This window comes from Hippocampus guttulatus, chromosome 10 (genome assembly GCF_054856545.1).
Source record: "Hippocampus guttulatus isolate MCC_2025c chromosome 10, RoL_Hgut_1.0, whole genome shotgun sequence".
Classification (NCBI taxonomy): domain Eukaryota; kingdom Metazoa; phylum Chordata; class Actinopteri; order Syngnathiformes; family Syngnathidae; genus Hippocampus; species Hippocampus guttulatus.
Window position 1 is genome coordinate 20697993 of NC_141270.1, and position 25080 is coordinate 20723072.

Below are 25080 nucleotides of genomic sequence, written 5' to 3' on the forward strand. Positions count from 1 at the left end.
GAGTGGAGTTGAGACAACACCACGCTCGAGGTCGGACGGACACGCTCTCTTTCAATCTGTATGTTTCTCTTTCTGTCCAAATATATACCGGTATATATTTTTCTACCAACAACAGCTGTCCTGTACATGTCTTTTTTCGTCCCACTGGGGATTAGCCAGTGTATAGAGACCAAGAGTCTCTTTAGCCTACATTAAATAATATTGAAACTTGTGTTCATAAATGTAGAAGTGCACAGGGACTTTCCGAACATGGAAAAAAAGCTGCGCTCATGCAGGGCACACACATATCTCATATTGTTTCTGTCCGTTGCTATGTAAATACCTGACATTTCATTCCACAGCAGATCCACATTCCACGTCAAATTGTGTGGAGTATCCTACAGGTATTAAATATCAGAATCTGAAAACTCGTCTCCTTGTCCAGGACTTCCAGATACCTGCCCCTAAACATCTTGATCGATATGTTTTTTTTCCTGAACTTACTCCATGTTTTCCGACACGGGGGTGGGGGGACCGGGATGAGCCCGATGGGTTTGTAAATTGAAAATAAAACGAACTGTTAAGCAAACGTTATGCGCTAAAACATAACATTGATATCACTTTCAGTAACATGTCCGTGTAGAAAATGAATGAAAAGGGTGTTTTTGTTAGATTCGTTCGTCACACGAGATTACGTCAGTTTCGGTCACGGATCTTGGAAACTACTATACGTAGAACAATGCCACACATGTCTTGACTGTTTTCATGAATTAAAAAGTCAAAAGCCGACGGCTTACCTGTTAATAAGACGACTGGTAGAAAGAAGCAGTAGATGAGCCAAATAATCAATTGAAGGTCCATGTCCAAGCACGTCAGAATCAACCCTGACGGCAGCGATGTTTTAATTTTTCAACATATCTCAAGACCACCTACTGTAAATTTGCTATTATCCAAGAGCGAAATAGTCCGAGTAAAGTTACTGGTAATCCTTTGGCGAACACAGTCATAGTCCAGTCGTTAAAAATGTTTCGTTGTCAATCGCACCTCAGTGCTGAGTCTATGCAGAGGAAAGCGACTCATTCCACTGGTTCTGACGGCAAGGAAAAGGTTGAGTTGCTTGTCTTCCGTTGGAAGGGAGCCCGGTCTAAGTAATGTGGATGGAAAAAGTGATTCACAAGCAAGTGAGTGTCTGAAGGACGTTCATAGAGGAATAATTCATAGTTGCTGGTCACCTCCCCTCTGAAAATTATTATCCGCTAAGTCTGCGGTGAGCGCAAACGTTTGTAGATCATTATCCCGAAGGTTATTGTAACTTCTGTCTCGTATGGCTCGTTTTAAAGACGAATTGAATAGAAAACAAAATTCAACACGAACAAGTCTACACCTCTGTCTTAACAGACGGAAACTATTGAACATATGCCCCACCTGTTGCAAAAGCAGTTTCAGTTTGCAAGTTAATAGCACCCTCTAGCTGCTCAAACCCTTTGGCCCCTTGACAGGGGAGAATCTAAAAGACCCCTTTATAATCCCAATGACAATTAAACATTACCATATGAACTTCCTAAATGCCATGGGAATTTAAAAAAATGAATACCAAAGTATTTATCGGTTCACTAAAAAGGTACATAATCAAATTCGTCCTTTCATTCATCCATGCACCCATGTTCTAATAATCCATTTATCCTCACGAGGGTCACAGGCATATGCTGAGGCCTATCCCAGCTGCCTTTGGCCAACAGGTGGGGTACACCCTGAACTGGTTGACAGACGAAAACAGGGCACACATAGACGAACAACCATTTGCGCTCACAATCACATCTCAGGACAATTTCGATGGTTCCATTACCCTGCCATGCATGTTTTGCCAAAACATGCATGGCATACATTCCCCGCTATAGTTTAAAAAAATCACTTTCACGGCTTCACTGTTTCACAGATTTTTTTGTGGAGTTTTTTTTTTTTTTGGAGTGATTGCTGATTGGGTTAGGCCCTAACCGTTAGGGACTGTAGACAACAGTCTCCAGTCCGTGCCTCATCGCTCTACAGCAAAATTTTCTCCATGACAAAACCCACAATGTCGACAAAACGTTCCAAAGTGTCAATTGTAAGAAAACGGTTTTATATTTTTGTAGGTTTTTAATGCTTGGACCTGAAAAATGTTTAATCATAGGTTTCATTCAATACAGCATTGTATTGTATACGTAATACCGTACTGTATTTGTTAAAAAAATTCATATGACTGCTTCACGGATTTCACTTATTCCAGTTTCGTTTTGTAATATAACCCCTGCAATAAACCCAGGGATTATTGTAGCAGGAGAAACCAACGCAGAAACAGGCAGAACATGCAAACTCCACACAAAAAGGCCAGAATTGAACCCTGCATGGTACAGTAATCCCTTGTTTTTCATGGTGAATGGGGACCAGAACCCCCCCCCCCCCCTGCCCCCCCCCACTTAAAGTGAAAACCGCGACATAGGATTCCCCCCCCTGAGCATTTTCGTGTATGTGTAGGTGGGTACCAGCATATTTAAAATATGTTATACTTTACATATTTGAGAAAAAGATGACACATATTTACTTAAATCTTGAATTATCAAACCTTATACTGTACATTGTTTTCTGAGAGTCAAAGAGGCTTGTGTTGGTGCTGAAGAAGGTGGCTCTCACTTGACTCATAGGCTTTTGAGTCACTTGAGACTGCTGGAGGCGCAGACGGTACAACTGAGGTTTTTAAATTGGAGAAAAACATGGTGATGGGCAGTGCTATGACGTTCATTTTGTCTTCTTATTCGTTGAAAAAGTTCTACAGTCTCTTTTGTAGCAGACAATGGTCCTTTTTAGTGAAGAAGAAAACTCTAACCTCCGTCTGAACTGTCACTGCTTCCTTGTGACATGTTTAAAAAACAGATGACTGGCTTGGGAGACCTTCAAAATAAAGCATCTCGACCTGGTCAAGGCCACCGTCATCGTAGCAATGTGTCACTGTTGATGGTGCCATCTCCGCGGAGGGACGAGTGCATTACTTCAGCGGTGGTAAGGAGTTGGGGCGCAGCTTAACTAATCAAAAAAAGTTATCACAAGAACAAAAAAAGTTAGCGCAAACACAACACTAATATAGAGTATGTGAGAAAGTCAACAGCATGATGAGACACAGGGGAAGGGGCACTCATTCAAGGCCAATAATGCACCTTGAATGAGTGCCCGTGGCACCTACACTACAGCACAGGCATGTACAAAGCCTCTGATTTGTTCGGCATGCAAACCTTGTCTCTTGCTCATCAAAATGAAACAATGCATCTTTCCACAATATGGCTGCCGATTTGGCTCTATTTTAATTTTTTAATTATTTATCTATTTATTTCTTTTAAACAACTACAGTCTTTTGGAAAAACCCATGAAGCATTGAAGCTGCAAAACATGAAGTGCTAAGTGCCGAGGGATTATTGTACTAGTTTGGATGGCGCTTTGGATGAGTACAAATTTAATAAAGTCCTCATTTGATTTGAAGGGATTTGCTGCTGATGTTGTCCAAAACAATCATAGTACCTTGAAGAAAAGAGTATGCTATATTTGGTCAGCTTGCTTTAATATGTTATTGTAAGTGAACAACTGCATTTGCCAATTAAAACACTGAGATCCAGGGGCGGGCTGGCCTATGGAGGAGGTGGGGCCCACATGACAAAAAAACAATGTGGGCCAAAGAAGCGCCATGGCCACTCGGAATTAGGACATAAACGACCCCTACTCCCAATCTATTTTCGGACAATTGGACAAATAACAAGTGTCAACGTAGCGTCAATTAAATTTAAAACAAATGAAGGTGGCCATGGAAATATATGTAGCACTGAGTTACTGAGCCTGTCAACAAAAGTCAAATTAATTTAATACACGACGAGAAATAACACCCTGATAACTGTATTGCGGCCTACTTCTACAAAATAATACATCAGTAAACAGTCCCAAGTGTTAAGTGTAACTGCAGTAGACCCTTGTGGGAAAGTTGCTTCTTAGTGTCGGTTGTGAAATCCTCATAACACCAAAACACCTACTAATCATGTAGAAAATGCCACAAAATGAATAATTCTTTTAGACAAACATGCTAATCTTGATTATTAAGTGTCTCTACCATTGTCTAATTTGTATGCATTTGCATCTTCTTCATGAACAGTTTGTCACATTCACATTGAGCCCTGGGGCACGTGGGACATTCAGACATCTCAGGGAAAAGTGTTGGCAGTGTGCGTCACTGCCCAGGAAATCGTGTCATTGTAATTCATGTGTATGCAAACACATTGTTTGGATTGTCGATAGTCTGTTTTAAGCACAATATTTGGTTTTGTGCAATGTTCTTTCATGCGCCGTGATCATTAAGTTAGTGACAGTATGCTAAGTAGTGTGACTTGGTTTCAAGTCAAGATACGAGCAGTACGGTGTTAGCTGTCTAAATGTTGTTGGCTTAAGAGTGTTTGAGAACTGCTTTGTGGGAAGTTTCTCATCCCACATTTTCAACATTTTGTGAAATGCTTCCTTTTTGTCAATTTTAACTATGTATGTTCTCATACATGTTCAAATAAGGATTGCATGATATTGTCAGAACATTCGGTTGTCATTTTGAATTTCGGAACAAATGCAATATGAACACAATATCGAAATCCTTGTTGGAGGAATGGTAAACTATGGTAAACTATGTAATGGTAAGCTATGTACTGAAAGGATAAAAAAATGCAACAACTTCATGGCAATTTTGTGAACTACAGTGGGCTGGTGTAAGCCATGAAACACCAGTTATTCCGTAATGTTAACAATGTTAAAAATGTGGACACATATAAGTACAAGTTTATTGCCAAATGTGCTGTATGTGGAACATACAGCCCTCTGAAACAGACAACAAGAGGAGCCGCTGCGGGTGCGTGTGTGCCCTGTGTCACGTTAATACATCAATAATTATCTTAAGAATAAATAGTCTAATAATAGTTGGCTCCTGGTTCAGGGTGTCCCCCGCCTACTGCCCGTAGACGGCTGGGATAGGCTCCAGCACCCCCCTCGACCCTTGTGAGGAGAAAGCGGTTCAGATAATGGATGGATGGATAGTTGACTCAAGAGTAATTTCAGCCATACAGAAATGAGAGTGGATTCAAAGGTTAGGAGTCAATATTGAATCTATCCCACTAGAGGGCGACATAGACCATCAAATGAGTCATGACAATTCACCCCTTCAAATCGTTCGGCAGAGATGCTTTATCCTTTTTATTCAATCGATATCCTTTTTATTCAATTGAAAGGCCTTACAGTTGCCTTACAAAAAATAGTTGATGTCAAATAACGCTAGAATGATTGGGATATAAATTTACTGTTGAATCATACAATAGTATGTTGATATTGCAACTGAGGTTTTTATCCAAAGAATGATTATTGTTTTTCTTTTCTTTTTCTTTCTTAAAATGTTGCAAGAAAATAACATGGCATTATTTAGATATATTAGAATAGCTTTTGTATTACCGTAGATATGTTGGAAACGGCTTTATGGATTCTTCAAGTGCCTATGAATATTATTTTTCGAGATAATGTCACATGATGAAAACGGAAGAGTGCTGAGCTCTGAGCAGGGTAAAGGTTGTTGGCAGAATGCCCGAAACAACCAGCCTGCCCACAGTATAAAATAGATGTGCGAGGGGGGAGTAGGGCCTTTCCCGGCCCCGCCCTGCAGAGAGGGCCTGCGGGCCCATCTCCAACTCCAGCAGCAGAGCAGGCACAGAGGGACTTTTTCCATTTTTCCCAACTCTCTGCCTCAGCCCAGAGCAATTGGACCCAGCATGGATTATTACATTTTTCCTTTTTCTCAACATTTTTATCTCAGCTAAGAGAACAACTCAAGAACAAGCACAGACACTTGCTTTTTATTCTTTTTATTTTTCTTTTCTTTGAAAAGAGGATTTCTTTTCTCCATGCTGTGAAAAATGCCTTACGAGATTACGATACTACAACGCTGCTATTTTGGTGAGAAAATAAGAATCTATTTTTGCCCTCTCGTGCCATGAGAGAGAAACTAATGGAATGATTTAAATTCTATTTAATATTCTGGTCTTTAATAATTAGACATTATTTTCAGATTTTCAATGTACAGAAAAGGGGCGTGTTAGGCGCAATCAATCTCCAGGCTTATCAAGATAGACTATTATTTAATCGCATTTATTCATCTTATAACCTTTCTATCATATTCTCTTTTATATTTTCACTTCGTTTGGTTTTATCATCCAATCATTTGGATTTTAAGATACATAATCACCTCAATGATTTTGTGATGTTCATAAAGTTGTAAATTGAGGGCTTTGTAGGTTTTGGATGGATTGCTCTAGGATTAGAATGGGATAATTAACAATTTAACAAAAGCTTACAAAGTGATAACGATCTTATGTATTGTTATATTATTTTGTTATTATATGTTAGCTGTTCTCTAAAGCGCTTGGTTACAGCTGCAGCTGCAGCTGTTGCTGTTGCTGTTGAGCAACCTCCAACTGGGTCCCAAAGCGGCTCCGAAAGCCGCAACGACCCAGGTACCTGCAGACCCAGTTGTCGGCTGTCGACTGGGAACTGTTCGTAGCCCGAAGGGACGCCCAACACCGCTTGTAGGTCGTTCCCGAGTTGGGCAGCTGCAGCTCTTGTGAAAGTGCTATATAAATAAAGATGTATTGTATCTCTTGAATGCTGTTGCTCCTATTAAAACTAAGACCACTTCATGTCAACCTAAAACTCAGAGCGTAATTACTTTAAAATCAAAGTGCAGGAAAGTGGAGTAAAAGTGCAGAAAAACTGAACTCAAAGTTCATTTTGTCCTGTACGGAGTTGGTAACAGCTAAAGCTAGACAATAGCACTTTTCTGAAAACAACACTCTATTTTTTATTTTTGGGGGTGGAGGTGACAATTCCTCTCAACAGATGAATGCAATTAATTTTTAATTTGCTTGCTACTTTCATCAAAAAGTACAATCCATTAGGTCAAACATTGTCATAAACTAGCAAAATTACAAAATGATGCGGCACTTAAAACTAACTAAAAAAAAAATCAATTACCATGGCAGAATCTGATAGAGTGGATCAAAAACTGTAACAGATTTGGTTCAGCAGTTGAGACAATCAACTAGCTGTCTTTACTCAATATCATCTGACTTTTTCAAAACGATTGTGAAATCTGTTAGAAGTGAGTTACAGCAAATAATCAATGGCACACTTTAGTTAGGCAAGTTTCCTGAACCCCTCAAAATAGCTGCTGTCAAGCCTCTTCCAAAAAAAGAGAACGATGGATGTCTTTTGTGAGCAAATCAGATCATCTCAAACCTTTCCTTTTTGACCTAGATTATCATGAAAATGATTTTTAATCAACTCAGCAAGTTCTTGAACTCAACGGACTTTTTGATAGATTCCAATCAGAATTCCGACCTCACCACAGTCCAGAAACAGCTTTTATTAAAGCACTAGATGATACAACATTGAACACTGACATAGGGAATATGTCGGTGCTGGTCTGATTGGATCTCAGTGCAGTATTTGACACATTTGACCATGATATAGTCTAAACAGATTGGACATATGGGTGGGATTAAAGCTAACAATGCTAAAATGGTTTAGGTCCAATTTAGAGGAAATTAGTTTGTGACCACTGGAAGTTTTGAATCAGATTGAATGACCATGAAATGTGGGTCTCTCAAGTGTTAGTCCTTGGAACTCTGTTTAGTTTGTATATGTTACTTTTGAGTCAACAGCTTCTGAATGCCAGTGTTTGCCCTTAAAGTTAGGCCAATTTGTTTGTTTGTTTGTTTTGTCATGAAACAGAAGAAAAACTCAACAACAGCTGGATGGACCGACATTTCTTTCAGCTAAACCAGAACAAATCAGAGGTAATTGTTTTGGGCAATAAAGAAAGGAGGATTGCTATTAGAAAACACTTGAAGTCACTGTCTTTAGAAGCCAAAGACCAAGTCCAAAATCTTGGAGTGCTCCTGAAAATTCTTCTACTGGTCGATAAATCACTGAATAGGTTGGGTCCTGAATATTTAATTTACAGCATTTATTTATATTTTATAAATATATTTATATATTTTATAAATAAATTTATTTATATTTTATAAATAAATGCTGATTGAATATAAAACCTGAGATCAGCAGATTTGGGTTAAAATTGTGGGAGCCAGAGTTAAAAGTAAACATGGTGAAACTGCATTTTGGTGTTATGCTGCACACAAATGGAATAAGTTGCCAACAGAAGTGAAGCTTGCCCAGCGTGTAAATGCTTTTAAATCCACATGAAAAACATTTAATTTGCGTTGTCTCAACAATTTCTTTTAGATGTTTTGGAAACCTACTGTCCCACGTGCCCCAGGGCTCAATGTGAAATATATATACTGTATATATATTGGAAACCTACTTTTATTTCTTTACTTTTAGTTTACTGTTAAGTGTTTAAATGTTGTCAAAGTACATTATATCGTTTGCAAGTGACTTTTGGTTTCTTTGCATTGCTTTTGAATGTCGCCAAGTGTTGTGTGTAAGGCTTGTCGGTGTTGTGCCTTTGCTTATGTGAAGCACAATGAATTGCTGTATGAAGCATACTTTTTAAATAAATACGGCTCAGAGCTTGTCACATTGCTCAGCCTCTTTGTTACACGCCTGAAGCGAGAGAGTTCGTCAACATGTGACCGTACCTTGTTGTTGGCCTCTTTTTATGTCATCCATCTATCCCGCATATTAGCACGAAGCAGGATCGAGATGTTTGGTTTTATGAGTTGCAACAAGTGGCATTACCTCATCATTACAGTACAACGGCTTCGCTATACCGGAAGTCGCTAACCGAAGTCAGGCAAAAGACTCATGGGCGTCGTAAAACAGTGGGGTTTCTGGGGAAGAACCTCACCTCAGACTGCGCGGCGATTTAGTGATCTGTTTGAAGTCCCGTGAGGGAGGCTTGTCGTTTGTCCAAGTAGGCTTGCCGTACACCTCTGCTGTAGTTATTTTTCCGAATGCAGCCTGGTTGGCCAAGGTCAGTCAGTTATCAACTCACAACAAACTTCACACTGCAGCGGGATCAGTGCTATTCAGTTTAATGGAAGGACGCTCAGAATCCAAAATTCAACTGGTTCGTCGACATATCCATTCTTTTCCTGACTTTCCGAAGAAGGGCATCTTGTTCAGGTAACTGGAATATAATCGTTTTAACATGAATATATTACTCCGATAAATTTTGGTGCCTTGTGGTAGTGACCAAAGAATTACGAAATAACGCTACAAAACGTGCATTACTTACTGATCTTCAGTTTAATTTTAGGATGAACCACGTATGTGCACAAGTTACCCGGAAGCTCTCCTTATGTCGTCAAAAAAAGATACGCCCACCCACTGAAACATCTACGATGCTGTATATTTCATATGTAACTTGCCACATTTCAGAGTCCTCTTATTCCCAATGCATAATCAGATTCGGACGGGAGAGGTCGCGTTGGATAGCCGAAGTGCTGTAGTTATCTCCAGCCCTCACGGGATAACAAACTTTAAATTTTTAGGATTTTTTTTCAAAACGGGCGAAAATGTACTGCGGTCAAGCCAGCCTCCACTCGCAAAATTGAAGTCAAGTGAGCCGCCACTGCGATTGCCAGTGCTCTGCATTACGGTAGTGTGCCGCCAGCGAGCGGCGTTGGCCACCTTCAAAATAAAAGAGCATGCATAAACGTCATTTGTTCGGGTTAAAAGAAATTAATAAACGTATAAAATAAGTAATTTCTTGGCTGTCAGCACAAAAAAGCGTTCTCAAGTGGAGTCCAAATGCATAATCAGATTTGGACGGGAGGTGTCACGTTGGAAAGCCGGAGAGCTGTAGTTATACTCAGACCTACAGCCCTCACGGGATAACAAACTTTCAATTTTTAGGATTTTTTTCGAAACGGTCAAAAATGTCAACATGTTGGCAACAACTTGTTGGAAATAAGGTCATCTTGCCACGTTTCAGAGGCCTCTTATTCCCAAATGCATACTCAGATTTGGATGGGAGGTGTCACGTTGGAAAGCCGGAGAGCTGTAGTTATCCCCAGACCTACAGCCCTCACGGGATAACAAACTTTCAATTTTTAGGATTTTTTTTCAAAACGGATGAAAATGTTTTATCAGATGAAATTTATGTGGAATTACCATTGACTTTATTTTCTATCTCCACTTGAGAACGCTTTTTTGTGCTGACGGCCAAGAAATTACTTATTTTATACGTATATTAATTTCTTTTAACCCAAACAAATGACGTTTATGCATGAGTGGTGGCTCTTTTATTTTGAAGGTGGCCAACGCCGCTCGCTGGCGGCACACTACCGTAATGCAGAGCACTGGCAATCGCAGTGGTGGCTCACTCGACTTCAATTTTGCGAGTGGAGGCTGGCTTGACCGCAGTGAAAATGTCAACATGTTCAGATCAACTTGTCGGAAAACAGGTCATCTTGCCACATTTCAGAGGCCTCTTATTCCCAAATGCATAACCAAATTCGAACGGGAGTGGTCGCGTTGAAAAACCGGAGTGCTGTCGTTATCCCCAGATCTACAGCCCTCACGGGATAACGAAAACCCAATTTTTAGGAATTTTTTCAAAACGGTCAAAAATGTCAACATGTTCAGATCAACTTGTTGGGACCCAGGTCATCTTGCCACATTTCAGAAGCCTCTTATTCCCAAATGCAACATGAGATTCAGACGGGAGAGGTCGCGTTGGATAGCCGGAGTGCTGTAGTTATCCCCAGACCTACAGCCCTCACGTGATAACAAACTTTCAATTTTTAGGAATTTTTTCAAAACGGTCGAAAATGTCAACATGTTAGGCGTTCAGGCCAACTTGTTAGAAATCAGGTCAACATGACAATTTTCAGAAGTCTTTTATTTCAAAATGCAAAATCGGATCCGGACGAGGGTGGTCTGGGTGGAGAGCCGGGGTGCTGGATTCCTTCTTTTAGGATGTTCTATAAATGGGCGAAAAGATCAACATGTTAGAATGCAAGTCATGTCAGAACGCAGGCCATCTTGTCACTTTTCAGAGGCCGACGTCAGATCCGAATAGTCTTGTTGGATACTTGCAGTGCTCTAGTGTCCTGCAGGTCTAGTTTGATTGAGGGATAACTGAAATTCATTTTCAAGAATCTTTTGAAATTAGGAGAGGAGCTCAAAATGTCATATTTGAGAGGCATTTTAATTGGTAATGGAATATTCAATCTGAATACCTGTACTGAGGTTGGATACCTGGGGTGCCCGAGTGTGTCGACAACCTGGTGTTTTTTTAATTAATTATTTTTTTTAATATCAGGTGAAATTGATGTAGAATTACCATTGACTTTATTTTCTATCGCCACTTGAGAACGCTTATTGTTGCTGTTCTGAGAGTTCTTGTTCTTCCTCGGTGAATCTTTACCCGACAGCCAAGAAATTACTTATTTTATACCTTTATTAATTTCTTTTAACCCAAACAAATGACGTTTATGCATGAGTGATGACTCTTTTTGAAGGTGGCTAACGCCGCTCGCTGGCGACAGATTACCATAATGGACAGTATTGACAATGGGATTGGCGGCTCACTTGACTTCGATTTTGCGAGTGGAGGCGCAGTTCGCGGTCCCCTCAAGACCATTGACACTTGGGTGCGCTGTTGCGTCACTTCCGTCATAATTTAACAAACTTAATGCATCACTCTGTTACGTGTGTGTGTGTATATACACACACATACATGTATATGTACTGTATATATATATATATATATATATAGTGTGAGTATGTGTATATATATGTGTGTGTGTGTATATACAGTATATATATACAATACAATACATGCTGATTTATATAGCGCTTTCACAACAGCGGCAGCTGTATGTACAGGTATGTAGAAATACATATACTGTATATGTGTGTGTGTACTGTATGTGTATGTATATATGTGTAATATATGTACATATATGTATATATATGCATATATATGTATGTGTGTATATATATATATATATACAGTATATGTATGTATATACAGTATATGTACATATGTACAGTATATATATATATATGTACTTATATGGATATGTATATATATATATATATGTATATATATGTGTGTGTGTGCAAATATACAGTATATATATGTTTTATATATATATATATATTAGAGCTGTCAAACGATTAAAATGTTTAATGTAATTAAAAATGCAACTGTCATAATTCACTCAAATCAACTAAAAATGAATCGTGATTACTCACACATTTTTTATCGTTTCTGAATTTCCTTTTTGTATTTTTTTTGTCCTATTTTTCCCCATTTTCATGCTCGCATCAACATGGAATCATGAATCAGTTTTCTATGTTATGTTAAAAATGCAAATATTTACTGAAATAACAATTTCGATTGTCAATTTCACATGAACATTATTCAATTGGAGCAGTTATTCACACATAATCTCTCACACAATATTAGTCTATCAACAACAGTGAAAAAAATATTTTGTCACACAACAGCTGCTTTAACAGCTCTTTTTATGGAATCAAAACAGAGGAATATAACATTATAAAGTGCACATCTAAGGTAAACTAGTACTCAGCCGATAGTGGATTTTAGCCATGGTTGCAAACTTCATTTTTCTCAAGTTTGCTTTGAACACAGCAGTCAGGCTATGTTGATTCTGTTGGTCCTTCTTGTGCGCAAGTCTCTCTTCGGTTTTGTGTAGACATAATTTCGGATGACTACACTACACTGGAGATGTTTTATTTTCAGTGTGTTCACTAGGTCGCTACCACTGCACCGCTGAACTCTCGACGTGCCTCAGCGCACCGTCACTGTCAGACGAACACAGAGAAGCTCCACCCGCTTTATTTATATGGGCACGGAACACTGTAACCTTCCACACAAAATAGTTCCAAACAAGTAACAATCGCGTCAGTGGCATACATCGTATTCGACAGGCTACCTGCTCTTTATTCACCAGAGGCTCATCAACCTAGTCTCTTATTTCTCTCCCGAAACAGTGTCTTCTCCCGCTTGGTGTACCTTAGCCTTCTCCGCTTCGTACAATCTCTGTACACAGCTTGTAATGGAGGCTCTCGCTGGCAATCCGTCGCGGAATACTCACACCAGCTGTGTGCTTGGCCATTAAGTTGTATTTCAGACTCGACGTGCTATGATGATTGCTCAGTTTACGACTGCAAAACATACAGGTAACTTTGGTCTTGTCAGTGGAACAATCTGGCAACTTTTTAAAAGTAAACTTTCAATTCATAAACTCTTTAAGTATCCGTTTTCGGTGTCTCGCGCCGCCGTGGCTGGCAAAACAAACCTGCGTGCACCTGTGCAGCACGCTTGTTGTTTTGTTTCTTGTTTATTTATAGAGCAACGTAACATCCGCTTTGACATGTGCCGCGTTAATCTCGCGAGAAAACATTTAATTAATCCCATTAAAATTCATTGAAATTAATGCCAATAAAAACTCGCTAAACTGACAGCTCTAATATCTTCGTCTCTAATATCTCATTCAGCTCGGGTCCTCTACCAGAGGCCAGGAAGCTTGAGGGTTCTGCGCAGTATCCTTGCTGTTCCCAGCACTGCACATTTCTGGACTGAGATGTCCGATGTTGTTCCCGGGATCTGTTGCAACCACTCATCTAGTTTGGGGGTCACTGCCCCGAGTGCTCCGACCACCACAGGCACGACTGTCACCTTTACCTTCCAGGCTCTCTCCAGCTCCTCTCTGAGCCCTTGGTATTTCTCGAGTTTCTTCTTTCTGATGTTTCCATCACTTGGGACCGCTACATCCACTACAACGGCTTTCCTCTGCCCTTTATCTATGATCACGATATCTGGTTGGTTCGCCATTACCATCTTGTCAGTCTGGATCTGGAAGTCCCACAGGATCTTCGCTCTGTCATTCTCCACCACCTTCGGAGGTGTTTCCCATTTTGAGCTTGGGGTTTCCAATCCTGGTTATGGCGTTCCATGTAGGCTTTTCCCTTTCCCTGCCAGCATCTCACACCCTGCAGTTATGTGTTGGATCGTCTCAGGTGCCTCTTTGCACAACCTACACCTTGGGTCTTGTCTGGTGTGGTATATCTGGGCCTCAATGGCTCTGGTGCTCAGGGCCTGCTCCTGAACCAAAGGACTTATGCACACACACACTTCAACATGTATTTAGTTCAGGGCCTGCTCCTGAGCAGCCAGGACGAGTGCCTTTGTGCTGTCCTTCAGGCCAGCCCTCTCTAGCCACGAATAGGACTTCTTGAGATCAGCCACTTCAGTTATGGTCCGGTGGAACATCCCTTGTTAGGGGCTTGTCCTCCTATGATGGTCCCTCTTCCAGCGCCTCATCCTCTGTTCCGCATTGTCTGAGACATTCAACTCCTGATGACAAGCCACCATCCAGCAAGGAAGCAATGCAAATGGCAACAAAAATCCTTCAGTATGCACAAGAATTACCAGACATCGGTGATCAACGGGACAGTTACTTGCAACTAGCAAGAAAACTGTATGACACGCAGGCAAACATTGTCATAAACCAAATAATGCATCCAACAAAACAATCCAAAATACACATTTTTTTCCCAAGACAGAAAAAAATAAACATTAAATACTGTACGTATTTTACTGTTGTGATTTTTTTGGGATACACCTGTATTGCAGTTTTTGTTATATAAACAGTTTTTGGACAGTATATTTTTGTCTTTTATTGATTGTGTTGTTACACGTGCATTTTGTCAACATACTTGCAGGTTCATAAAGGACATGTACCATGGTCATTTCCCAAATGAGGAATTTCTTTTATCAGGACAAATTGGACAGCGCAAACACGAGTCCGTACTAGAGAATATTTACTGTGTGTATATATATATACTGTATATATACACGTGATTCGAATCCCGCTTGGGGCAAAAAAATGAGCACATAACACCATCCAGTGTGGGTCCTTGGGCAAGATCCTTCACGCTAATGCCTACCTCATACAATGATGAGAGACAATAAAACGAATGACATCCCGGCTCAGACGTCGCCCGGCCAAACGTCTGCGTCAGGTGCTGGGGAAGAGCACCTTGATGAAAAATGGGCTACTGGAACAAAGCGGAGATCGGCGAGATGCGATAACATGGCTCTGTTGGAATGCTACTGCTCAAGCAACCCTAGTCAGAGGGGATACATGCAGAGAATGTGGGCCAAATGGTTTCTTCGAAACCCACAGTCACGGTTGACCACAAAACAACGAGTAGCTCAGTGTTCCAACATCCACAAACGGCAACTGCTGTCACAACTTGAGATTGATGAGGTACAACGCAGGTTCCATGGTGAAGGGCCCCAGGCTGCCAGATCAGAGGAGGAGGTCATACCAGAGATTGGGAGGCAAGACCCAATGAATGCAGATGATGAGATTGGGAGGCCAGCCCCAATGAATGAAATGCTGAGCGAGGCAGCAACTGACCTGAAAGCTAAGATCATGGCGAGAATGAAAGCTGGGCAACCTAGAAACGGATTACAACGGCTATGTGAAGTACCACCTGAAAGTCTCATGGAAAGTGTGAATGCAGCACTGAGGGAGATCCCGACCGTAACGATCACGGAAACCAATGTGCTGATATACGCTTCAGCATCAGTGATCCTAGAGATGCTTGGCTATAAGAGCAACCATGGAAGCCATGAGATACGTTACCCACCATGGAAAAGACGGTTGGAGGCTAAGATCAAGCTTCCTGGCCTCTGGTAGAGGACCCGAGCTGAATGAGGGACGGACACCACCCGAGGGGTGAGACGAGGATTTTTTATTTATTTTATATATATATATATATATATATATATATGTTTGTGTGGTTTGTAAGGCTTCAAAGAGATACTTTTTTGAAATGAGAGAGGGTTGACAGACAATTGTTAGCCTTCATGCCCATATTAACATAATTAATCACAATAATGCTCAATATACATTATATATATATATATATATACATACAGTATATATATATACATACAGTATATATATGAGAGATGGAGGTATTTGAGGTGCCTCTTGAAAACGGAGGCAACATCACCACCTCTACCAATGGGGCAGTATTGATCGAGGTATTTGTATCCAGTGGATTGGCTTGATTTAAGGCAGGGGTGCCCAAACCTTTTGGACCAAAGATCTACTTTTCGATCAACTTACCTCCCGGGATCTACCCTCAGATCACAGGCTGCAATTGCAGACTGCTGAGCGCTAACAACTTCCGTTGACATAATCACGCGCCACCATAAATTCAAGATTTACCTGCTTTATTTTATTTTTTAAATATTTTTTTTTTGTGAAAATGAGACTGATAGGATGATTAGGGTGCAGCCTACATTAACACAAAAATATATATATTACTAACATGTACGAAGACACACAAATGGTTTTTGGTTTTTTTTCTCCTCGACACTTCTCGGATCTACTTGGGACCTGTCTTCGATCTACCGGTAGATCAGGATCGACATAATGGGCACCCCTGATTTAAGGGAATCAATTTGGCGATGCCAGGTTTCAGTGATACAGAAGAGGTCCAGGTTATATTATCCATGATGAAATCATTCTGAATAAACTGTTTGAGAATTTGCTGCGGCGCATGATGTTGTGTGATGCAAGGAGCATATGTGGAGATAATTTAACCTCTTAGGCTGAGGGATTATTTTTATCAGGAATCTGATGTTTAATGTAGATGAGATTGTGTGCATTAACAGAGGGGATGTATTTTAGAGGGAGCAATGGTATGATTGAAATAACAGGCTTGATGTTCTAAAATCCGACTTCAACGGACAGTTAGGACGGCGGAAAAAATCATTGGCACCGACCTACCCACTCTTGAGGACTTGCACACTGCAAGAATCAAGACAAGGGCACGGAAAATCCTCCTGGATCCCCCGCATCCTGCCCACCACCTTTTCCAGCTACTCCCCTCAGGCAGACGCTACAGATCCATGCGCACCAAATCCAGTAGACACTTAAACAGCTTCTTCCCTCTAGCCATTAACTCCTTAAACAGTCACTGACGTAGTCACTCTTCTTGTACTACAAATACTGCTACTGGTTACTCTGAAATGGTTCAATGATTTTGTTGTTTACGATGATACTAATGCAGCGTGTTATACCGGAGACAAATTCCTTGTGTGTTCTACATACTTGGCCAATAAAGATGATTCTGATTCTGATTCTGATTCTAAGGAGCAATGGGAGGAGGCAGTGTGCATAGGGGCCATTTGAGCACCTGTGTCAAACTCAAGGCCCGGGGGCCAGATCCGGCCTGCCACGTATTTTTCCGTGGACCGCGAAAGCAAATCACGTGTATCAACTTGCATGATCCTTGCCAAAATCTGAACCAAAATGTCAAATTGTCATGTGTAATAATGTTGAGATTTTGCAATAATTTTGTTCACCACTTTCCACTCATTTGAACAGGACTATGACAGTTGACTGATTCCAAAACTAGTAATCCATTAATTTGTTGTGTATAAGTAATAATGCGATGAGACATTTTTGTGGTTTCACTCTCTGATGGTACACAAAACAATCTTGGAGTCATACGCTGAACAGGAAGTCTGCCAGTTTGAATTTAATTTACAATTTGGCATGGCCTTGACTACAAAAGCTCCGGAAGCATGACCCACATGATCATATCTGATCAATATTTGACAGATTTGATGAGTCTAGGCCTGAAGACATCGACAAACTTATTGTTATCGTAGTGGTTGCACCACCACGATAGCTGAAGGAAATGTTTTATTCTTTGATATTTTTCTCCTTCCAGGTGAACCAGGTCGACCTCATGTTTGCTCGGAAGAGTGATTAGGCCTTCATGATGTTGCAACATGAAATTTTGTGTATTTTCGCATAAAGCTGTTGCCATGGCATCGTACTGTTAGCCAAGAAGCCATTACATTTCGCTGATGGTGTAGTGGTTGACTCCCCTGACTTGTGAGCGGGCAGCGTGGGATCGGTTCTCGCTCAGTGACAGTGTGGATGTGGGTCTGAACGGTTGTTTGCGTCTGTGTTTTTTAAATATCTTATGTCCTAAACTTTGCTTTTGTTATAGTTGCTTGTTACTGTAGTACTTGTGTGGCTCAAACTACCCGAGACAAATTCCTTGCATGTTTTACATACTTGTGCAACAGAGGCGACTGATTCTGATTATCACAAATATCTATGCGCATAATGTAAAGTTTTTTGTCTCCTGCAGAGATATATGTCCCATCCTGAAGGATCCAACTGCCTTAGCAGCTGTTATTGACCTGTTTGAAGAACATGTGAAAAACAAAAACTGGGACGTCGACCTGATTGTAGGTAAGAAACCTCACCTCTCAAAGAAAATTACCGTCAAATGTAAAAGATGTGCTTTAGAAGGGCTCTGTTCTTGTTGTCTTTGAAGACCTTTTGCTTCTCATCCCAAAGATTTTTTTATTTTACATATATATTGTATTTTCTACACTAAAAGGCACACTGGATTATGAGGCGCACCTTCAATGAATGACCTACTTTGTAATTTTTTTTCACATATTGGATGCACCCGATTATAACACACAATCTACAGTGCATCCACGAGATGGAGCTACAATCGAAGAAATGCAAACAAAGGATCAGATGTCAGTAAAATGTAGGAGACTGGACTGTCTCCGAAGGGGTGTTCACACGGCACACATTTGCATCGGTGCTGCACCGACGCATTCTGTTGCGATATATCTTACACAGGTGTACATTTTGTGGAGCGTTCTCATGTAAAAGCTGCCTACGAAAGAGAAGCGCGTTAACCCCGGTGCAGCCCCACTTGCGTTCACACGGCAGTTTCTGCGGCCGTGCAATACTCAACTCAACTGTATTTATAGAGCACTTTCAAACAGCCAACACTGCATACAAAGTGCTGTACAATACACTAGTAATAATGCGGAAGTAAAACATGCGCATACTGTATGTAAAGTGTAATTACTTTTCCCCGCCTTGTTTGTGATATGTCGAAAAACCATGGTTTGTACTTATCCAGACAAATCAACTCTGTGGTCTATCAGACCCTGTAAAAGGATGAGAGAGAGAAAGTGTTGCAGTTCCGAAACAAAGAGAGCTGTCCTGGTGGTTCTTTTTAAAACATGCACTTTATTAATTTGTTTAACTCAAGCAACTACAGGCACGTCCTTCTCTTTCTCCGTCTCCGTGCCTTCTGCTCGAGAGACGTTCAATGACCGAACCCGAACACGTAAATCAACGATGACTTCAATGACACTCAGAAAAGCAAACATAATGCGCCAAACAGAAAACCAAGAGAGGAAATCACAAAATAAATTCTATGGGTAATTTTGCGGGGGGTTGGGGGGGTGAACACACAACAAAGAAACAAACAACACAAACAACTCCGAGACAGTCCAGTCTCCTACAAAAGGAAAGATGACGGAAGTACAACAGAGCATGAAAGCAATGCATCCATCCATCCATCCATTTTCCGAACCGCTTGATCCTCACTAGGGTCGCGGGGGGTGCTGGAGCCTATCCCAGCCATCTCCGGGCAGTAGGCGGGGGACACCCTGAATCAGTTGCCAGCCAATCGCAGGGCACACAGAGACGAACAACCATCCACGCCCACACTCAGACCTAGGGACAATTTAGAGCGTCCAATCAGCCTGACATGCATGTTTTTGGAATGTGGGAGGAAACCGGAGTACCCGGAGAAAACCCACGCAGGCCCGGGGAGAACATGCAAACTCCACACAGGGAGGCCGGAGCTGGAATCGAACCCGGTACCTCTGCACTGTGAAGCCGACGTGCTAACCACTGGACTACCGGGCCGCCCGCAATGCATTCTACCCTTATGTAATCAACTCTTCTCACGCGTAGCGAGTCTACCCCTGTAGCGTTCACACGTCCCATTATATATCGGTGCTGCCTCGCAAACTAGCATTTACTCCGGAGTAAATTTTTAAACCACCTCCTGAGCAGGGTTGAATTTGCTCCGGTTTAAGCTGTTTTCAGGGGCTACACCGGTATAACTTTGTAAGTGTGAACGCTCTATGGGGGCAGCCTCGGTGCTGCACCAGAGTAAAAGTTGCCGTGTGAACACCCCGAGAAGTGTTTGTTATTTATTTCTTTGATGTGTATTCACAAACGAGGAAATAACAAAATAAATTCTGTAGGGGGGCTATAGAATTTATTTTATGATTTCCTCGCTTGATTTTCTGTTCTGATGCATTATTTTCAATTTCGTAGTTTCATTGAAGTAATCGTTAATTTACGTTTTTCGGAGCCGGTCATGAACGCCTCTCGAGTCGGACAAAAGAAGAGAAGGCACGGAGACGTACCAAAGACGTACCTGTATTTGTTGAGACTGAAAACCATGAATAAAGTATGCGTTTTAAAAAACACCACCTCAGCTCCCATTTTTTCGGAGCAACAAAAACATATTTAATAAAGCAGCTCTGTCGCTGGTGCCACTTCTCGTGGGCATAAAGACCGATCCTTGAGCCGCAGACTCGACCACAGATGGAGCAAGGGAAACCGGATACCAGGGGGGTACCAGCTGCCCGCTGGTGTCATTGAATGCGTCTCTCGGTTCATCTGGCTTGGTTAGTTTGGTGTATTTGAGAGACTGCAGTGGCACAAGTGATCTGCCAGGTTAGTCTGTTGAGTACAAGTGTTTCAAGCTGCGTGGGGTTGATGTTGGCTCGCTTTAGGAGGTCCCTGCTGTAGTCCTTGAGGCGCCACTTTTGCCCCCCAGCAGAACGCTTTGCACCTCTCAGTTTGCCATAGAGGACCTGGCGCGGCAGGCGATTGTCGGGCATGCGAATGGTGTGTCCGATCCACCGAAGATGTTTCTTCGCCACGGCCGCTTCCATGCAGATGGAATTGGTGCTTTTAAGGATGTCTGTATGGGGAACTCGATCTTCCCAGGACAGGCCAAGGATCTTTTGCAGGCAGCGGATGTGGAAGGCTTCCAAGGTAGTAATGTGCCGGCGGTATGGAGTCCATGACTCTGACCCGTAGAGCAGAGTGGAGAGACATACTGCATTGTACACTGCAATCTTGGTACAAGTCTTCAGGTTTCGGTTTTCGAAGACCCTGCTGCGTAGGCGACCAAAGGATAATGATGCTTTATTGATACGGGTGTGGACTTCAGTGTCAAGGGAGCAGTTTGAAGATAAAGTGGAGCCAAGGTAGGTGAAATGGTCCACTACGTTTAGTGGAGTGCCATTAATGTGAAAGCTGGGGGATGTGGAAGTTGGGGTAGCGAGTTGGAACATGACCTCAGTTTTTTTAATGTTGATCTGAAGACCAAAGGATTGGTACAGATCGGAAATTGTGTCCAGGGCGTGCTGCATAGAGTTTGAACTGTGAGCTAGTATATATATATATTTTTTTAATCTACCTAGCTAGTATAGTGCAGTCATCAGCATACTGAAGCTCACAGATCTGACAGATTTTTGTCTTTGTGTGAGCCTGGAGCCGTCTGATGTTGAAGAGGCTTCCGTCTAGGCGGTACTCCATATGGACACCGTCTTTATGTCCCATGCCATGGTGGAAGAGGCACGTGGTGGCAGAGAGGAGGATGTTAAAAAGCATTGGAGCCAAGACACAGCCCTGCTTCACCCCAACTTTCACCTTGAAGAGCTCTGACTGGAGTCCTCCGATGAGCACTTTGACTTGCATCCCATCATGCAGCTGCTGGAGGATGCAGAGAAACTTGGGTGACACCCCAAGTTTGGAGAGGTGTTTCCAGAGCAACTCACGGTTAATGGTGTCAAAGGCTTTGCTGAGATCGATGAAGGCTATGTACAGGTCCTTGTGATGTTCTCTGCTTTCCTCCATTAGCTGTCTTCAAACAAAGATCATGTCAATGGTGGATCTAGTCTTCCGGTAGCCACACTGAGTTTCTGGAAGCACACCTTCTGAGATGTGCTTGACCAGCCTGCTGAGCATGATTTTAGCCAAGATCTTTCCTGCGGTGGAGAGGAGAGAGATTCCTCTGCTATTCCCACAGGCTGCTCTGTCGCCTTTCTGCTTATAAATAACAACTATGTTAGCATCCTTCCAATCCTGCGGGACGGTCCCATGTTCCCAGATGTTTTGAATCAGGAGGTGCAGTCGGCGCGTGAGGAGATAACCTCCGTGTTTGAAAACCTCTACGGGGATGCCATCAGGTCCAGCGCTTTTGTTATTTTTTAGGCCCGCAATGGCTTGCTGGGTTTCAGAATAGGATGGTGGGGTGTCGAGGCTCATGATTGTTGGCAGGTCTGGAAGATTGTCCAGAATGTGTGGGTTGACAGGGTTGGTGTGGTTGAGAAGATTTTCAAAGTGCTTTGCCCAACGGGCAAGGATCTCATGGTGGTCCTTGAGGAGTGCAGAGCCATCAGCTGATCGGACTGGAGCAATTGCCCGCTTCTTGGGGCCATACAGTGCTTTGATGGCATTGTAGAAGCCCTGGGTGTTGTTACAGTCTGCCAGATTTTGGATCTCATTTGCCTTCTGCACCCACCAGGTGTCCTCCATGATACGGAGTGCTCACTGGGTCACTGTTCTAACTGCAGAAAAGGTGGCTTTACGGGTGAGAGATGTAGGGCAGGACAGAAGAGCTTTATGGGCCTCACGCTTTGCTTTCAGAAGTGTATGTATCTCGGTTGAGTTGCAGTCAAACCAATCCTGGTGGCGTCTCCTTGACTGGCCAAGCACCTCCGAGGCTGTGCTCTGGATAGCCTTTTGCAGAGCTGGCCAGTCACCTGATTCCTCCGGGATCTTGTCAAGGTTTTCAGCAAGGAGTCGCTGGAGGTTGGCTTTGGTGGTGGGGTTGTTCAATGCTGCACAGTTGAGCCTTTTGTTGGGAGCTGTCCTTGGATGACGGGGTTGAATGCTCATGAGGAGTTTGGATCTGACCATGAGATGGTCAGTCCAACACTCAGCTTCGCGCATGACACGGGTGATGAGGACATCCCGTATGTCCTTTTGACGGACAATCACATAGTCCAGGAGATGCCAGTGTTTGGAGCGGGGGTGTTGCCAGGTGGTCTTAAACCTGTTCTTCATTTGGAAAATGGTGTTAGTGATGACCAACTGATGTTCTGCACAGAGGGAGAGGAGCCGAAGGCCGTTGTTGTTCATTTTTCCCACTCCATGCTGGCCAATAACTTTACTCCATACCAGGTGTTCCGTGCCCACCCTAGCATTGAAGTCTCCCATGACTATGAGCTTGTCCGTAGCCGGTGTTTTCTGCAGGATAGTGTCCAGAGCTCTGTAGAAATCCTCCTATATATTGTGCTCGGCATTCAGTTGGTGCGTAAGCACTGATGAATGTGGCGAAGCGTCCCTCTGCCAGGGGAATGCGCCATGTCATCAGCCTTTCATTGATGCCGGTAGGGGATTCTGGGATGCGCTTCAGCAGTTGGGACTTCACAGCAAAGCCAACTCCATGGTTTCGACGAGTGCCTTCAGGGACCCCTTTCCCGAAGAAGGTATACCCTGCACCAACTTCTGTCAGGGAGTCCTCTCCATGTAGTCTGGTATCGCTGAGAGCTGTGATATCGATGTTATACCTCGCGAGCTCTGTGGCCACAAGTGCTGTCCTCCGGTGGGGCCTGTCAGGAGTTTCAGCCAGGTCCAACAGTGTGCGGACGTTCCACGAAGCTATGCGCAAGGGGGATGCTCCGACGATTGCGGTTTACCGTCCGGAGTGTGGAGAGCAGACAATTTTTAGACCACTTTTTCTAGGTCCCTCCCCATCACAGGGTTGAGCAGTGTGGAGCTGCTCAGTCACAATGGAAGCTGCCGAAGAGATGCATTGCTCCATCCTGCAGTGTCAACGACCATCACTCCATTGCCGCCTGTGTGCATGGTTTGGCTAGGCACTCCCAGCCACATACTTGGCCTGTGCCCACCGCCGTTCCACATCGCCACAGGATTAGGGGGATGCAGGGTGGGGGATTGGGTGTGGGGTTGGGGCAAGAAGCTTGCGCAGGATTAAGGTGAGGGTGTGGGTGCACTGTCCTCACTCCCACCATCTTCACTCCTACCAGGTGGTTTCCCGTGGCATGAGGGGACCCATTACGACCTTCTTCTGGCAAGAGTTGCAGGGGGCTGCCGGTAGTCCGGTCTGTTGGACTCCGCCTGTGCCTGCCCCCAGGTGCCGGTTTGGGATCACTCTTTTTCTGGCCTCTACCCTTCGACCTGTTCGGCTTGGGGGACCCTGCCAGGAGTACGGGACTCCTGCCGACATAGGTCTAGGGGTCATGGAGACGTGCAAAGTGCCTCACCACGATAAGGTGGTGATCCCATCGAGGCACACCAAGTAATAACATTGACTCAATAACGTTGAACTCTCTTGCCGCTATTCTATTTCCGTGTTCTATTGCATGTCTCCAGGAAGGAGCCATTTTGGGGTTGACATATTACCGTAATGACCATACACAAGGCGCTGTGAGCTTTTAAGAAAATGGAAGACTTTTAGGTGCGCCTTTTAGTGCGGAAAATACGGTGTGTGTGTGTGTGTGTGTGTATGTGTCTGTGTATATATATACTCTGTGTGTGTGTGTGTGTGTATAAAAAAAAAAAATCCTCTTCTCACCCCTTGGGTGGTGTCCGTCCCTCATTCAGCTCGGGTCCTCTACCAGAGGCCAGGAAGCTTGAGGGTTCTGCGCAGTCTCCTTGCTGTTCCCAGCACTGCAAATTTCTGGACTGAGATGTACGATGTTGTCCCGGGATCTGTTGCAACCACTCATCTAGTTTGGGGGTCACTGCCCCGAGTGCTCCGACCACCACAGGCACGACTGTCACCTTTACCTTCCAGGCTCTCTCCAGCTCCTCTCTGAGCCCTTGGTATTTCTCGAGTTTCTCGTGTTCCTTCTTTCTGATGTTTCCATCACTTGGGACCGCTACATCCACTACAACGGCTTTCCATCCATCCATCCATTTTCCGAACCGCTTAATCCTCACTAGGGTCGCGGGGACAACGGCTTTCCTCTGCCCTTTATCTATGATCACGATATCTGGTTGGTTCGCCATTACCATCTTGTCAGTCTGGATCTGGAAGTCCCACAGGATCTTCGCTCTGTCATTCTCCACTACCTTCGGAGGTGTTTCCCAT

At 43.0% G+C, this 25080-nt stretch overlaps 2 protein-coding genes across 6 annotated transcripts in view; one reads left to right on the top strand and one right to left on the bottom strand.

Moving 5' to 3' along the window:
• Positions 1 to 1384, bottom strand: part of piezo1 (piezo type mechanosensitive ion channel component 1 (Er blood group)) — a 148711-nt gene extending 147327 nt beyond the window's left edge. The window contains exon 1 of one of the 3 annotated variants that reach the window (XM_086122242.1): positions 777 to 1380. In XM_086122242.1, the coding sequence (XP_085978368.1) occupies positions 777 to 840 (64 nt within the window). In that variant the 5' untranslated portion in view covers positions 841 to 1380. Of the gene's footprint in view, positions 1 to 322; positions 449 to 776 lie in introns of those variants that run through there. The other 2 variants (XM_086122243.1, XM_086122245.1) reach the window with 2 other exon arrangements.
• Positions 1385 to 8925: 7541 nt separating this feature from the next.
• The window catches only part of aprt (adenine phosphoribosyltransferase), a 43020-nt gene continuing 26865 nt past the window's right edge, over positions 8926 to 25080 (top strand). Inside the window, exons 1-2 of one of the 3 annotated variants that reach the window (XM_086121655.1) lie at positions 8926 to 9168; positions 18208 to 18311. In XM_086121655.1, the coding sequence (XP_085977781.1) occupies positions 9080 to 9168; positions 18208 to 18311 (193 nt within the window). In that variant the 5' untranslated portion in view covers positions 8926 to 9079. The remainder of the gene's footprint in view (positions 9169 to 18207; positions 18312 to 25080) is intronic. The other 2 variants (XM_086121657.1, XM_086121656.1) reach the window with 2 other exon arrangements.